Source organism: Ornithodoros turicata, chromosome 9, assembly GCF_037126465.1.
Source record: "Ornithodoros turicata isolate Travis chromosome 9, ASM3712646v1, whole genome shotgun sequence".
Lineage (NCBI taxonomy): Eukaryota > Metazoa > Arthropoda > Arachnida > Ixodida > Argasidae > Ornithodoros > Ornithodoros turicata.
The window spans coordinates 34,063,606-34,081,673 of NC_088209.1; the positions used below are offsets into that span (position 1 = coordinate 34,063,606).

The window sequence follows — 18,068 nt, forward strand, 5'->3', positions numbered from 1 at the left end:
AATTCAAATACCGGATCGGATACTGTGACAGCAGCCTATGCTCCAAATGCGGCGTCGCAGCGAACATTGAGCACGTCCTAACAGAATGTGAGCTCTACGAAACGGAGAGGCGACAACGCTGTGCTCAGCTGAGTACTGCTAGCCGACAGACGTTCAACTTGTCTGCAATTCTTGGCCCATGTCAGAGCCATATGCACCACCGTCGAGGTCTTCTGATGTTCTTGGAGTTCCTCTTGTCTACCGGTTTGCTCCAGACTCTGTAGGGTCGTCCCCTGTATCTCAATGACCATTGGCGCTTCTTTCATGTGTGTGTTTTTTTTCTTCACCTTCCTTTTTTGTGACGTAGCGCAGCGCAGCCAGTGGAGGAGAGTTCAGTTGTTGTACTTGCACATAACTTTAACTTAATTTTCATATCTCACATCTAATGTTTCGCGTGAAATGGGGTAGTGTACTGCTCTCCAGTGGTGAATCACCCCAGGTCATAGTCACGAGTTATTTGTTGTTGTTGTTGGTCTTAGTGAAGCATTGGGCAGTTTTGGGGTCAATTTTGCTACTCTCTCGTCCTCGGCTCAATGCCGCTGGGTCTACGATATCGACTCCATCAGGAAGCCAGCAATTTGGTGTCATGTTTACAAGTAGCTTGTACGGGTCGTCATTCTCAAGGGGCGTGTTAGGTGGACACAACTATTCATTGCCGAAGGATAAGGGCAGTACTTCCTGCACGTCGTTATATCGAACAGCCAGATCGCCACGTCCAACTGTCGAACATTTTAAGCATGCGTCCGAAGCACTTTGTACACGGAATATCTCGTAACGTGTATACTATCGCGTAGGATAATTCTATGCCACCCAGTGCAAAGTCGACTTCCTCAAGAATACCGCGGTGCGCTTTCACCGATGCTTGAATCATTGAATCGATAAAAATCGATGACGGGAACGCACCAAGGGGAAATATTCTGAACTGAGTAAACGCTCCAAGCATATTTGGCGTGACATTGCATCGGGAAACGGATAATAAAATTGAACTGCAAATTCGCCACCTCCTCCTATATATATGTATATAGGGGGAAAAGACACCAGAGACTGAGGTAGGGAGTGGGGGAAAGTTATTTATTAAACTGGCATTTAAACTAAGGGTCTGGGGAAGTCTACGTTTCGGCGGAAGCTCCGCCTTCTTCGGGACTTTAGTCCCGAAGAAGGATATTCGTGTCGATAAGTCGATATTCGTGTTCATACACGAATTAATAGACAAGCATAATGATAAAAGAACGGAGAATGGAAGCATAGCATAGCACACGCTTGTTAAACTGCACGGTATATTTTATACGTGTGTGCGTGTCTTTTAAAGCTCGTCCCCTGTAACATTTCTACAGTAAAGGCTTTTGCTAATTAAAACTAACGTGCTCATTGTAGATTTTCTCATGAAGTATACGAGAATCATCGACACGTGACCCCGCGAACGTTACCCATCTGTATGTGACGAATGCCTCAATCTAATCGATCACCGTCGTAAACACTTCTGAGTATTGAGCAAGTGTATGCAGAAATTCGATTCCGTAATCCCTGTGAGTGCGACGCAAGTTCTTATTGTTTCACTCGCTTACGATTCGTACAGGATAAGAGATATGAGGAAGCGGATATACGTGAAGGGATTGAAATGACTTTCAATTGCGGAACTGACCGAGGACCGGATGTGCTTTGAGACGTTCTTGAAACCGCACACGACACCACAACGGAACTTGAACGGAACGGATATTTCACTGGCCGTCGTAAATGTCAAGTAGCAAATCACGACGTGAGATTAATTCACATCCCAAGGTCCTTGATGATGATGATGGATGTCTGCGTAGCCATGTTCATATCCCGTCCGGGGCAAGAACGTCTACAACGGAATACGGATGTTTCGTCTTTGATTGAACAAGGTCATGCTTTTCTGTTTCCAGTTCGCAATGCAGCGTGAGCGTGAAGCTTCGCATGTATCCGTGCGAGGGGCATTTTCCGGAAGATTCCTCTTCAAGGAACAACTTCTGTTGAGGAATTGTGTATCTTGTACCCAAGACATGCGAAGATCATTCGTGATTTCAGGTGGTTTAGAAGGATAGGTTGCTTTCAGTGCACGTCACATGTAGGTGATACACAACCCGGTTACGCGAAGCTCTGCTGGACAGTTCATTGATGTTTCTGGTGTCATTTTCCACAAAGTTTGCTTTGAAAGTAGCGAATGGTCAACAAGGACTCTCACGGGATTTGTAGAAGACATGTTCCACCACCTTATCTTTACTGTACTTCTCCTGCAAATGACTTCCACGTTCCAACGTGAGTTGCGCAAACCGAATGCTCTTGCATTCCCTCCGGAGAACATATTCCACGTTCTTTCACGATATTCTTTGAGATTTCCAGCGTGGGATCCTTTGTTGCTGGAGCACTGGAGCACCAGGTCACAACGACCCTCAGCGGTTGTGAATTTGCTATCTTTTAATCTTCTTAGGAACGTGGTTCGGAGGGACTTGGGTTATTATACGGCTGACCGGGGGTATTTGCGACACATTGCCATCGACTGTCATAGCAGGGCTGCACACAATATTGCGCGTCAAGTGCTACACGTGGTGGCACGCACTGCACTAACGTTTACGTCTTCAAGGTAACGTTAGAAATATTTACTTTTTAACATTCTGCGAGTTGAAGTCTCCACGTACAAAAGAGTTGGTAGAACTATTCGAATCAATCAGAGGCAGCTGCGAGGGTCAGCTAGCGCAGACTGCAAGTCACCGTGCTGTTTCTCCCATCTCTTCAGATTAGTGGATATTTATTGTTTGACCTCACTCAGGCCAAGTCAAGACTTGGCGTTCCATTTTTGTATTCAGTTTACACAGAAGGGGATTTAGGACCATGTCGGATACCTACACGCATACTACGCACAGGACCGACAGGAATGACGTCGGAAACCAGTAACACGATGTTAACTTTTCCAGAGAAGTCAGCCGGCTGAAAGCATTTCGAACTGCCAATTTCTGAGTTTTAGCAAAAGCATCATGCTTTTATAGAGAAAGCAAGCAATATTTTTTAAACTTCAGTTTGCTTCTCCTGCCCGACTCACTCTACCTGTTCCTGTTTGTTTGTTTTTCTCTTTTTTTCTTGCTCTATTTTTCCACCCACAAACGCGTTTTGGAATATCCAGCCCTAGCTGACTGGGTCGGGACTAACATCTCCATATTTTTCTTTCATTTCCAATTCCAATTCAGTTTGTGACCTAACCAGACATACAAGGTGTGTGCTACTCGTTGATAACAAGCACGAGTACCTCTTCGTGAGAAAGCGCGTAATGGCTCGTGTCGGTGGAATCCAACGTGGTCGCATCGAGACAGCCTATCCCAAACACCCATATCCATTTGGCGGGAAAAGCAATTGGTCCATGAGGGACCCGCGAGGCAAGTGGATGCAGTCAAGCGGTCCGTATTACACGGTCCACCGCCTGGTTAAGACCCAGCAATCACAATGTAGTGAGCGCGTGACCCAAGCAACACGACGCTCGGAGGAGGAAATTAAAAGACTCTGTTTTATCGCGACCCAATGAATAGACTCTCTATACTTGTTTCCTTCGAGGGCACCCGTCCCAATGCTTCAGTCAATGCTCTCAGCGATAATGAAAAGGGGATTTTAATTTGAGAACCTCGCAAGTGGTACAGCTCGTATAGAGGAGTTCACCGCCGCAGGCCGTGTCCGTTGCGATGGCCGTGGTGTTTGCGTGTGTTTGTATTGAGGTCTGTGTTATCCTTGACTGGCTTTGCGCGCATAAGTCTGCGTACGAGTGTTCGAGAGAGTATTTGTTTGGATATCGATTCAGTGTCTTTATAGCGATACAAGAGGCGCGCCTGATTTTGATGTCGGAAGAATCTTATACTCGTGGCACTTACATGATTAGAGAGGCTCATTAAAGGAAGGGTCGCATTTATTATCCCTTTTTCTTTTTGATTCCCCTTTTTATGTTTTTTCTTTCTCCTTCCTTTTCGTTTTCCCCTTCCCCCTTCTTCTTTTTTTTTTCAGAATAGCAAGCCGGCTCTTTGCCTGGCTAACCTTTTCTTCCTTTTTTCTTAATAAACATATCCCCATATATTTATTTATTTATTGCAAAATACCCTGCAGCGCCGGGGGGCATTAGAGCGGGGGAATGGGGATATACATCACGAAAAAAAAAAGGAATACAGAAATCGTGGACAGAATGAAGAAAACACACTAATCCCGCATGGATCTCATCTCATTAATATATAACTTAATAAAATGGGGATAAATATATCCCCAACATATAACTGGTGTAGTTTCACTGTCGGTAGGGAGCAGCTCCCGTGGCATAGTGGTTAGGGTGGCCGCTTTCCACGCCGAGACTGGTAGGTGACACGGGTTCGAATCCTGTCACCGGCTCTGCTGTCTGAGGTTTTCCATGGGTTTTCCGAAGACTTTCGAGACGAATGTCGGCATGTTCCCCCTGAAGTCGGCCCGGTACGCATACTATCCCCTCTGTCGCTTCCCGCTGTCCTCTCTCCATCTGTCCACGTCTATACGCCGCTCATATTCACAGTTGCTTCGCGGCGCTAACACGAAATTAAAAAAAAAATTAAATCACTGTTGGTAGAATTAGCCAATCAGGATCGTGTTTTCAACGGCCGTAGCCAATCACGAACGTGCTTTCAGCGGTCGTGGCCATGGAGAAGAACCACCGTCGTCTGCGAGTTGTGGTTGGACGTCCCCGCGTACTAAATTAAAAATGAAGCGGAAAACGGTCGCAGTCTTTCCCAAAACTGATTTTCTGGAAAGCGTCTTGCACGTTTTGTCTAAATATTTAGGTCTGCAGGTTCCACGTGAGCTGCAATCATTTTCGGGTTCTCGAATTCGCAGAACGGTGAATCGCAGTGGCACACGAATTCTCACTCTTAATTGAAAGAGGGAGAGGAAGCAATGCGCTGGCTGTCTCTATCTAAGGTGCCGTTGACCACGTCCAGCGAAACCAGCCGAAACCAGGCGCATCAAGAGCGCAGGAAGGACAACGCCCATTCCACGTCGGAGTGCCACACGTCCATTGTGGCGATGGTTCTGCTGTGCTAGGTTTCGGATTCGATCAGCTCGGATTGCACAGCAAAGATTGGTGATGGGTACCTCAGAATGCGGTCCCGTTTTAAGAGTTCCCCCCCCTTTTTTTAAATAATGAGTGGTTTCAATTCTGGCTATCTCACATTCCTAAAAAAAAAAATCTCTAATTAACGCTAATGAATAGTACGTAATTAGTCATCTAGTAGTTACGCACCCTCTTCGACAGAATGTCCGCCTAGCCGTATAACCCACCTGCAAAAACGATTTGACTGGTAAAAAAAAGAAAAAGAAAAGAAATGTTAGTACCAAGCCACTCGGGACTGGCTACTCCATGACGCGTTATTCAGAAAAGAAGAAAGGGAAACTACACAAATCTATACACTTCGAAATGGAATAGATGAAACCCTCACCACAAAACTTGGCACCAAAGGCAACAGTGTAGGCAAAAACGGCATCTGTACTGCACTCATAGTTTTCTTATTTAATAAAAAAAAATGTAACGAATAAAATGCACCCTGTGTGTGAATAAAATATGAATTACAAAGCTGACTTGAGCAGAAACCACAGAAATATTTGCAGCCACCTTGGTCCGAGTCTTACTGTGTATGGCTATTCGTACTGCTGTCTGTCCCGTTCTTCGCTTCCCACCCCCCCCTCCCCTCTCCACTCGATCTGTGCATGTTCGTCAATTATCGTCATTAAACGAGAGGCGCGTCCGGCCACTCTTATGTCGTTGACTGATGCTGTGAATATCACCTTCCTCCAACCAGGACGACTTTGAACTCCTTCACCTGACGAAGGTCGTCGTCTTTCGTTCTGTGCTTAAATGTTGTTTACGTGGCACCATCACGGCTGAGAATTCTAATGTAATTGTTATTTTTATTTTCATAGTACACGGCACCTCAGGCTGAGAGGCATGCGGCACGCATGCCTTTACGTACGGGGTAGACCGCTCGTCTATCAAAAGTTCACAGTTTACTATGTAGCGCGTATCAGTGGCGTAAACAGGGGGTGTTCAAACCTCCCCCGAAAACGTACATTTGGTAGTGCATTTGGGAGAAGCAAAGTGAGAGTGAAACCTTCTCCTCCATGTAAGGTTCCCGTCCTCCCTATATATGTTTCTGGCTACGCTACCGGCGTGTATGTACTCTGTGTGGTCTATGCTGATGGCCTGCTCCCACAAGACCAATATACAGTGTACCCACGTGACTGCAGCGCGGTAATTAAGTCCGGGATTAGCGAAAGCTTTAGAAGTGTGGTACGCATTCGCAATGCGTTAGAAGGGACATTAATGGGGCTCCTGGGTGTGGTATCCGTTGAGATCTTCTCAACTCGAGGAAACTGAGGCTGGAAAGGAAAGATCAACGATAGTCTGCCTGAGCTGATTTTTCTCTTCTTCGGAGGTTGTTCCTCAACGGTCTCTGTTCGAAATATCAGCGGCGGTGCTCTCGTCCTGTGGCTTCTGATTCAATATATTGTCACTGGATTGCAGGATTTTCCACTTTTTGGCTTTCCTGTATAGGTGTCTATTTTGCTGAAACCCACCCTTAAACACGGGCGATATTGTACGCGTCGACTTTCGTGTAACGCGCTCATAAAGACGGATTTCTTTTTTGCTTCACCCTATATATGCCCGGTGGTTTTCAATTCACCGGGCAGAACCTCAGACACATTCTTTTCTCTTTCTTCTCAGCATGCGAACGGTGCTTATTACGAAAACTGGTACAGCACTACGGCGCATATTGGTAATAAATGCGATATGCGAAAGAAAGGAAGCGGATGACTCACCTGTCGATGCAGATTGCCATGAGCGTGAAGACGCTTGCCGCCACCGACACGATGGAGACGAAATTGGACACCTTGCAGTACGCACGACCGAAGGGCCAGTGCTCGTTCAGCATGAAGATGAAGTTGAAAACCACATTCAACGTCGACACCATCGTGTCCGCTAAGCTCAGGTTCACAATAAAGTAGTTTGTCACTGTCCGCATTCGTTTGTGAGCCAGGACGATCCAGATCACTATGAGATTCCCTCCCGTTGCCACCAGTACCATGCAGCCGAAGAGCAGCGTCCATGCCGCTTGCTGCCACAGGGGCAAGATGTACACATTCTCGTCCATGATGCCGTCTAAGGTGAGGTTCTCCAGTATGAGAGTGTCGTTCTCAATCCCGTAGAAGGTTTCGTTCAGCGCCATTGTAGGGTGCAGCGGCCGCATCAAGTTCTTGTCATGTGCTGACGCAAGATGGCTGCTTCGGTACTCTTCATCGACTACAAGCACTCAATCCAACTACTAATCGTCTAACAATAAATAGTGTTATTTGGTTGTATGTAAAGAATCAACCTCAACCTTAGCTCGGAGCGTTAGGCCTAGCTCTTCACCGCGGGCATAAACCTTTACTCGTAGAGAACGATTGGCGGAGATTTTACTCACGAAGATAGGCTCTTTTTGATTAGAAAAATAGATTTGGAGCACTTTAGACGTCGTGTGGAACATGAAATAACGTCGGTATTCCGCGTAACATTTGCAGAAGAAACACTTTTCTTCGGTAGAAAATATATGAGCAGATTTGAAGAGATAGGTGAGTATACACACAGTGAGACGGACACGGTTCGAGAGACGTATATAGCTAATTCGAGAGGAGAATGAAGAAAATCTGTTTTGTTGTATTAGAATCAGGTGCTCCTGTTGTCAACACAGACCGCTAGCCCTCACGGAGGCAATGCTAACAGACTTAGCTTGCGAGGAATCAAGTTGAACTTAAAGGACGGCACTTGTAAACAGACGAAAGAGCTCGCAGTTCATACTTGGAGGACCTTTGTCCAGTGAGAGCTTTCCGCGCTATCCATAGCTGTCGCACCAGCGAGGAACATATCCAGCATAACGACCTACGATGGCCCTCTTCAGCTTCAATCTATGGCCTTGTGGTTGGACCGCACTGACTTGAGCCAGGCGAGCAGTGGGCCGACGCGGCTCGAGATATTACGGTTTCAAACGGATGCTGCTAATCACAGCGTTCGCCTTCCGGTCTTGTGACAGTGGTTCTCCTAACGTCGTCGTCGGTTTGCCCTTGGATGTAGCCCCAGATCCTTTTGAAATGTCGAATGAATCAAAACGGGTCGGACGACGCGTCTGGGTGCGGACAAGACCGTGACCCGCTGGCTTTATGAGACGCCACCAGGCTGTCGCTGTATTTCATCTTGGGGAACCGTCGATCAACGCCAAGTGGCTGGGCCTGCACAAGAGAAGAAAATTGTTTATGATTTGACTGAAGCCGTGATGCGTGGGACATGCGTTTGAATGGTACACATTGTAACATGAAGACAGATAAGTATACAGTCGTTGCGTGGAAGCCCGTTTGATCGCTTGACAGCAGATTACCTTAACGCGAAAGAGAGCAAGGGCCCAATTTCACCAACGCCGATTAACATTTGAACCAAGATCAACGGCCCCTTAGCTCGAATTTAACGCTTAACTCTGCTTCGCTAAAGGGTCATCAACTAACGTTTGTAAAAAAGAATTGAGCGATAGCCCAGCCTCTAACACGTGGCCACTTCCGGCGCCTCTGCCGACTTGAAGGCTCCAGCATGCTTGGCGTCCTAAAGGTAGTAGGCTAATTCTGCACATTGTCAGTTTCGAACCCGTGTAGCTTTCGTAACGGAGTTTGGTGTGGTTCTTACCACCGTGTATGCTTCATTCAGTTGCGATTTCGTTTTGGAAAGATCGAGATGACCTGCTTGCGTAAGCAGTGCCTGTAGCAAGGAGCAGCAATCGCTGAAGATGGCAAGAAACATTTTTGGAGTGTTTTGCATTATATTTCCTGTTTTTGTGCTTTGCATTGCAGGCTGTTCCAACAGTTATTACGTTTTCAGGCACATTTAGCCGTTCATGAACTATACGCAGGTTGTACAGTCACATGAGTGACCTGGCGTAAGCGCAATATATAAAGAAAATTTATTACATTAACCTGATGATATGTACAGTGCAAGTAGTAAATAACAGTGGTATATACAGTGAAGCCGGTTAATAACATGCAACGGATGACAGTGGTATATACAGAGAAACCAGTTGATAACATAGAACGAATAACAGCAGTATATACAGAGTAACCAGTTAATAACATACAATGAATAAACAGTGGTAGATGAAAAGAGACAGCGAAGAACAGCGCATACAATGAACCAGTGAAGAACATTACATTACATTACATACATTATATACATTGCATTACATTACATGCAATGAACCACTGAAACTATGAGGAAGAAATCCTATACAGTGCTAAATTAGTGAAGAGAGAGGACTAAGAAGGAAAGATACGACCAGCTTTCATTTGATGTTTTAACACTGTATGAAGGAGAGTTTTAAGACAACTCAACAGTGCGTGAAAAATATTAAGGAATTTTTCACGTAAGCGCAATGCTGCGTATACCATGTAATATAATGACAGTGTACATGAATTGGACACTGAAACTACAAGTTTATCAGATACGCAGTCTTCCTTGAGAGATATTAAATACGATGTGTCATGGATTTTCAGCGAACATTACACAATTCTCATGCGTGCAACATCAATCCACGGACTCACTCATGATCATACCTGTCTCAAACATAAGGCAACTAATTAACAATTACCAGCGTAATGAAAACAAATAATGCACTCTGCCTACCAGTAGTCCGGACCCTGAGAGAAAAAGATATTTCTTTTGTAGTTTCTACCTTGTACTTCCACTAATTCTGTGAAAACATGCAGATCTGTGTTATGTACCTCAGGTAACCCGATCGATTTTGTATTTGTACGCGCTTGTATTTGCACTAGCTTGCAGCGGTGTGTAATAAATAAATAAATAACATACGCGATTTAGATATTCGTTCCTCGCTGCATCAGAACCATTGAAGCTATAGATAATGCGAACGTTTTCCCGTGTGCCCATTTCGTAACGATTTTTTTAACCTGTAAGGACTGAAGAGAACAGATACTGCATATTTCGTTTGAGATCACCCAACGAGAACAACGGACGAGGCTCATGAGAAGCAACCCCTATCCCACATTATACGAGCCCTGAGCCTGAGACGCAGCACTGACGTGTGACCCTTACCCTCGTACACTTTCCTGACTTGCTATTGCTATGAATATATACATATATTACTTAATAAAAGTCTCACCCAGCGTCCCCATAAAATGTATCGATTGTGAATTGTTCGGAAAACGTCTCGGTGCAACTATAGAGGTAATGGCCACAGACTTAGACCGCTTTTTCGACTATATTGCTGCAGGACAGAAAAAGGTTTTTTTTTATTGGACACATTTTTTGTTAATTAAAAAAAAAACAGTGAAAGTAGCGCTGGTGCCATATCCCAGAAACGACGCGACCTTTTGCCTTATCTGGAATAAAAAAGAAACACCCTGTAGTACGTTCCACACATGTAAATCCTGCCACCGCATAACGGTTGTTCAGCAATCGGTTGAGATTGAAGAAGAAATGATAGCGAAAATTGGAACTTGAGCAAAAAATAAGACGAAAAGAAAAAGTAAAGACTGAGTGCAATTAGTGTCGCACACAGTATGCGGAACTAAAGCTACGAGGTCGGATATGTACTCGATAATGATCCGTGACCGATTGCGGTATTGATATGTGCCACATCAAGATGAAGAAGTTCTTTGCTTCACAGAGATCCCTAAGTTCTGTAACTTGGTGTGCTCCTCAGTGTTCTGGAAGTATTTGACTAGAGTGCGTGACGCCCGCTGCCTGCCGCGGGTGCCACGGCCCTGGAGCTTTGACGACATTGAAAGGCAGGTCGTCCAATGATGCTCCAGGGTAATGTTCACCGATAACTATGAGATGCTCCAAGTCCTCCACAGCTCCGCACGCAGAACTGTTGGCAGTGGACCCTTTCCAGATCTTCTGTTGAGTTTGGCCTCTGTACGGGGCATACAGTCGAAAGCGATGCAACAGTGTCGTCGTGCACCAGGATGGCAATCTATGTACTGTGCTGGACAAAAGTTTACGGAACACGCTCCGGTGCATTCCTTCCTCAGAGTGGCACGCTAGTAGCGAATGGGGCCGTACGGACATGCAGACAAGTGCCTAGGTAACCCAGTCACCTGTTTGCAAGTCAGTACGGCAAGTAAGTCTATATGGCTCTATCCTGGTGTAAAGTGATGACGTGCTTGTCGTGTGTCTGTCACCGAACATCCTCTTGCTCAGCTGACGAGCATGAACCGTGCGTGAAAGCGGGTGAAGCACGCAGGGCATACTGTAGCGCACCAGTATCGTTGCCAGGTATGACAGAATCAAACATGAATCCGCTGCAGGGTGATACCGTGCCCTTTCGAAACGCGAGAGCGGCACAATGCTGATGGCGTCGCGTACAATGGCAACAAGGCCTGCGGAAACCAACGCTGCTTGCAGTGCTTTCAACCCAAGTCTTGAGTCACTGCTGCGAATGGCTCAATGAAGTGCAGCGCCATGACGATGCCAATGAGCTCCGCTGCGGTGGAGGCAGTGCGATGAGGTAGACGGACTGCACGGACACAACCCTCAACTTGCAGCGAGAAACAACGTCCATTAGCCGCGGTCCGTGGACTACGACAAAGTCACCCCGCTAAGGTCACGTTCCACAGGAAGCTCCCCAGCACATTGCCAATATTGGGCCTCTATTGCAAATATTGGGCCAAGACGTATACCCAAGCAGCACAACATCCTGGCCCAATATTGGTCCAATATTGCTTGGTGCAATATTGTGCCTCTATTGCCAACACTGGGCAAAGATATATACCCAAGCAGCACAACATCCTGGCCCAATATTGGTCCAATATTGCCTGGTGCAATATTGTCCAACGTTGGACCAATATTGTGCCTCTATTGCCAATATTGGGCCAAGATGTATACCCAAGCAGCACAACATCCTGGCCCAATATTGGTCCAATATTGTCCAACATTGGACCAATATTGGGCATCTATTGCCAATACTGGGCAAAGATGTATACCCGAGCAGCACAACATCCTGGCCCAATATTGCTTGGTGCAATATTGTCCAACATTGGACCAATATTGGTCCTCTATTGCCAATATTGGGCCAATATGTTGTGCTGCTTGGGTTGAGAGGCCGTGTCGAGGGCCGTCATGTGCCTCCGCAGCCTTTGATACGCAGCAGTGAATTACCCGTAGCATTATAGGGAGATAAGCTGGGAGCGTAGTGCGAAGTATTCTCGCATTAAATCTCCTGGGACTGCGCACTTGGAACATTAGACCACCAACCTCTTTTTAGAACACCAGTTTCTCGCTGATCCTGAACAACGCCAGTTCGCTCTCCCCAGTAAAGAGCGTCACCGCTTATAGCTTTCCGGAAACGGCCGCAATCATTATAATTGCGTCTACCGCGTGTCACTGTACGCTTTCCCACGTTCTAAAAGGGAGTGTAATGTCTGGAGAACACTGGAAAATGAGAATGCAATTTTATTACGGTTGCGGAACATGTTCCCTTTGAGACTGCAGAAGCCGTGTCTCTGTAAGGCCCTCTTTTTCCCGAAAATATAAACCTACGCGTGCACTCAGAGGAATTGTGCACTGCCTGCCAGCCTGGACCATGCATTTTTAAAGCACCTCACAGAGCAACATCCGCAAAGACTACAAGGCATATATCCTGAATTGCATAGGCGCCGTTGTTGTGATAAATGGAATTACATAGCGCCGTAGAAGATAAAATAAACGAGGGTTGAAAAACAATAAATAAATAAAGACACATAGTGACTGAGGACGAAATTTTCTCGAAAAGGTGGCGATAAGTTTTTCATGATTTGAAAAGAAAGAGTACTAGCAAAGCCTTTACGCTGTTTACGCTTTGTAAGTTCATAAGAGTTCGGCTTAAAAACTCATTTCTTTGGATCCGATGCGGCTGACACTGATGAATGACAACAGTGATGTCGGAGATATAAACGCTCGAAAGGTCTATCGCTCGGATCAGAGGCGAAATCGACCATTACAGCCACTAAGATAGATTTACTGAAGTCTCTATCGAGTCTTCGCTGTCTGTGCTGAAGCATGTGCTGCCGTTTTGAAAGGATAATCCCATTTAAACTGCACCTCTTTGCGTGCGGAAAAAGTGCCATATACAAGGACAGAGCCCAAATGGGGGCAGGGGGGTGGGGGGCAGATTAAATCCACCATTTATAAAATTCTTATCAGTATCGATGAGGGAAAATGACTGTGCAAACAGAAATCCAGAGGAGAAACCGAAAAGGTGAAGAAAGTTGTTTGGCGCAGGAGAGGTTTGATAAAAGCTCCCATTTCAAGAACTATCTATGATGTAATTTCGAACTTCAATAAGGTGCTAGGAAGCATGAGATGTGAACCGAATGGTGCATATGGGATTTGTTTTTGTTTTGTATGCAAGAAACTTCGGAGGTATTATTGATAAAAATATACAACATTGAAACTATACTATTGTTGAAATTGTGATACAAGCTTTCACGCAGTGGACTGTATTTGCATGAAATTTTGCATGCGGCATACACATTAAATTCACAAATGAACATCACGCTTACCTCAAAACCATTCGCCGCTCCAAATTATTCGCTCAAGGTCTATCACACTGCAATGTGCACATATATTTTGCGCATAAGGTAGATGACATTCCTGTGAATCGACTTCGAAAGCGGCGCGAAGGTGTTCTCCCAGAACTTCAGCAATGACAACTCTGATAACCTTCAGACAACTCGCCAAGGTGACAAATCCGCAGCTCATATAGGTATACGTATTGAATCGGTGTTCACGAGAGCACTTTAGCTGGGCGTTGACGAGAACTGGCTGGTCTTGCTTCGTTTAAGCGAAGCGGATTGCGGCACGCGTAGCTTCACGCTTATGCAGATGGCCACTGGAGGAAAATCTCATGCATTACGCAAATCGTTAACATTTCGGGATCGCGGGCATAGCGATGTGCGGCGTTTTCGTGCCTCATTTTCGCAAAAATGGGCATAAGAAGCATTCGTAGTTGGCTCGTGCGTATTTGTTGTTCACATCACATTATCACATTGCATTCATCATCACGTTCAAATCACATTATGCAAACCTGGGAAAAATAAAACGCTGGCAGCAACATATAGCGTAGGAGAGATCGGATTACCGAGTTCGAGGCGACAGCTAATCTGTTGACGCGAATAAGCCGTCTTCCTTCACGGTTTACTGAGAACCGCAAAGAAAAGTAAGAGACAGAAAGAGTGATTTGTGTCGTTCTGTGCTCCGCATTGCATCCTTGCAGTTTGTCATACTGCTCGAGCGACATTTCCCGTAATACTCTAGCGGAACATGCGGGAAAAAGAAATAGAAAATGGGCTCGCCGTCGCATCTTTTCGTGCGCTGCTAACCTTGGGGAATACCCTGCGGCGCAGCCGCGAGATATTCCACGATATTACGGGATTATACGAGCAATGTTTATGCTTTTCCTTCCCCTAGAATATTCCGTGCGGATGTCGCTCGTGTGTGCACACGGTAAGCCGATCAACACAAAAACACGCACGAGTGGAGTCAGGCCCGTGATCGGTTACATCAAGTTACAATAAGCGGTTCATTTGAAACCATCACACCGCACATTGTTGCAGATGCTGTGTTATGGATTAGTCCTGAGTGGTCGTCGCAGGTCATCACAATGTTGTGACACAGTAGGGTGTCGTATAAGGATATGGTTATTGGTATTATCTGGTCAGGTCCTATTCCAACGATGTCGCTGTGACTGTCCGATGAGCTCTTTTGTGCGTCTGTGTTTATTCGCTCGGACGCGCTCGGACTCATAGCGAATACAGGGCGAATACATTAGTTTTGCGCTCAAGTAATTTTTCAAGTAACCTCATTACAATTCTGGGTAATCAATTACCTTTTCCAGTAATTTTGCGAGTAATCGATTACTATTCCGCGTATGTAATTTTTCAAGTAAACCAATTACGATTTTCGGTAATCGATTACCCTGTAATCGATTTAAGCAGCGTAATCGTTTGGAAGCAGCCACGAGGGGTTCCTTACTGAATGTTCCCGGAGAGCTCTGTATGGTATTTATTTAGGTAGCGAGTTCGATCCCGCTCGTGGACGCCAATAACTTGGTAGCAGGGTACAATTTGCCTAGGTACGCCGCCTTCCGCGAGGGACATTCAGTATGGTGTGTCGTGTGTCGAGATTTCGGTGCACGTTAAAGGATCCTCATGCGGGCAAAATTAATCATTAATTAATTAAAATTAATCCGCAGACCGATCACTGCGATGTCGCTCATGATCGTAGTTGCCTCGGGACGTAAAGCCAGAAATTACGAGTATCATTATTTATTTATTTATTTAATCATAATAATAATACTTTATTATTTTGAACGGTGTCCATCAAGAACCGTGAGGTCTACCGGATGGTGCACCAACAAGGTCAGTGGCAGTTTAAACATAACAGAAGCAAAACAAAAATAGCAAAACAAAACACCAAGAATATAAAGCAAACATCGGGAAAGTGTAGGAATGTGGAAGAAGCAAGTAATGAGCATTAATGTTAAGGAGGGATGATGTAAAATAGGTATAAAGGGGGGGGGGCGAAAAAATGTCAACGTCCTGGTTATCGTTAAGTGCGTTCATATGGCGCAATAAACGAGGTACCGGAACACCAGTTACTTGCAATATTAACATAGAAAACAGGATGTGCTCTCAGATTGCGTAAGGGGAGATGTATTTATTTATTTTTTTAATCTCGAGTACCCATATTCGCTGATACATGATTGTACGATAACACCATGGGCCCTACCTTATCGCTTTCGTGTAGACGCGTGCCTTTGTCGCGGGGATTCCGATCGGAAAGCAAGGCCTTAGTCCACGGCCGAACAACGGGGATGATCCTATGTACACTCTTAAAAATGAACTTCACCACATAGCACGCTCCTAGCCAACCATCATCCCGAATGACAACGTTCTCGCCCCTGATTTGTTGAAAACGAGAGGCGGAGCCTATTTTGTGCCGTGCATAATGGCAAAATAGGCTCCGCCTCCCGTTTTCAACAAATCTAGGGCGAGAACGTTGTCATTCCGGATGATGGTTGGCTAAGAGCGTGCTATGTGGTGAAGTTCATTTCTAAGAGTGTACGTGTGTCATATACAGGAAACCACCTCGATCACCAACTCGTCGTGCCTCTGTAAACAGTAGCCCATGTCCAATACTTACGGCGGAAGAAAAGCACAAGTAAATAGGCAGGGAAGTACGATATAAAGCAGATAGGCTTTACCACAATGGGGACATTTCCAACTGGACCGACTGATTGCCACGCTGACATTGACGACAGAATCAATACGGGGAGTTTTCACTGCCCTCATTCGGATAATAGGGTGAAGGTTCGCTATCGAAGCTTTCAGTGGTGAGCACCAAGTCAAATATTAGCCCCGGGAATTGGATTAGGCGACTTCCTCGAGCGAATTTCGTGCTCCGCTAACAAGAAGACACTAGATTCTCGAAAGCCTTCACACTCGAACACGATATGGGATTGCAATCACATGCAGGGAATGACTATTACGCAGCATAGCTGCGTCGTCGTCAGAGCTTATTTATGAAAGTGTACAGCGAGCGAAAGCTTCGTAAATACTTATGTCGGGCCGAACCAATAAACGTGGTCCACTTTCGTGTGGCGAGGACCGACAACTCAACTCGCACTCGACTCAAAGGCTTTCTCATCACTCATGTTTTTCTCGCATATTGCTCTACTACGCTGGACATGTAGATGCATGGGTAATGGAGTTTCATATTGCACCAGAGAAACATTACGAGACCAGAATAATGCCTTTTCAGCTAAAGAGTGACAGTTGATGTAAAGGCACCAGCAGTGGGATCTTTCCATCAATTCTTTAATTGAAGTATGCGCCAGGGCGTTTTGAAGGATAAAGCAGCAAATAAGTGATATTTAGCGCTCGAAAGCTCAAAACCGTTTTTCATTCATCAGGCAGCCTATCAGAAGCCACCATGGGCAGTATCTTTGCTGTGCAAGGCATTGTCACTGCGCAATCCGATTTGCAAAACGCACGGCGAAAGCAGCCATCGGCCCGCCCCGCCCCGATCTCCCGGTGTGACGTCATCATACCTGCGAGTACTAGTCGTAAGCTCTCATTGAGCGCCGAAAATTCGTCTTCTACTGCTACGGCGCCGGGCGACGTCACAGGTCACCTGATCGACCCTCCCGTCGGGACTGCAAACGTCACGAAGTGAGGTTGACTTCCTTCTTTCACTTACATAGTCTTTGAAGGAGTGGAAGGTTTCCAAAGGGTGTGCAAGATCGAATGCTTCAATCGAGCACTACAAGTCAGTTGTCAGTTTCAGTCACTACCTGCCGTTACCACGGAATATCTAAGGCTGTGTAGGAAGATATTCCCCACGGTTATAGTGTACCTGAACACACGACGTTGAACGCTCGTGCTCACGTGACAGCAGAAAGCCATGACGTTTGTGCATCTTCCGCTGACGTATTCTTGGGGAATGTCGATCGTGTGAATACATGGTAAGTGTTCTGTTCGCATTTCCCTGCTCCACAGCCTCAGCTACAACTACGTTGCCTCTTCGATAAGGTCATTTCTAATGCAGTGCAGTTCGCGAAAAGCTTACTTTCGGAACTCTACTGCTCGGTCCCTAATTAGGGACTGAAACTTCATTCCCTCCTTTTTCTTAGGAGTCGTATAATGATTTGTCGCATTTCGCGGCACGAGTCGCCGCTGTCCCCTGAATCACAAACTTCAGAGTTAATCAAAAATGAGGTCGTCTTCGTGCACAAAGACGCTAAAGCAACAGAAAGCAAGCAATGCGAGAATAAGAAAGGAAATGACGAGGCGAACCGTGACAACTGCTAATTAAGTTCCCAGAGTAGAAGAAGAAAAAAAGGAAGATAAATAAAAAAGGTATTCAAGTGTGTCGTAATAGGGGAACGTTCAGAATCCAGTAAAGTAAAGGATGGACAATCTTGTTTGAGTGGACGCAG

At 45.7% G+C, this 18,068-nt stretch overlaps 2 protein-coding genes across 3 annotated transcripts in view; one reads left to right on the plus strand and one right to left on the minus strand.

Moving 5' to 3' along the window:
• The window catches only part of LOC135368711 (T-cell activation inhibitor, mitochondrial-like), a 284,743-nt gene that overhangs the window by 55,568 nt on the left and 211,107 nt on the right, over positions 1–18,068 (plus strand). The window lies entirely within an intron of this gene.
• LOC135368713 (tachykinin-like peptides receptor 99D) overlaps positions 1–18,068 on the minus strand; it is a 244,829-nt gene that overhangs the window by 50,223 nt on the left and 176,538 nt on the right. For both annotated transcript variants that reach the window (XM_064602170.1, XM_064602169.1), the window contains one exon: positions 6,874–8,319. In XM_064602170.1, coding sequence (XP_064458240.1) covers positions 6,874–7,301 — 428 coding nt within the window. In that variant the 5' untranslated portion in view covers positions 7,302–8,319. The remainder of the gene's footprint in view (positions 1–6,873; positions 8,320–18,068) is intronic.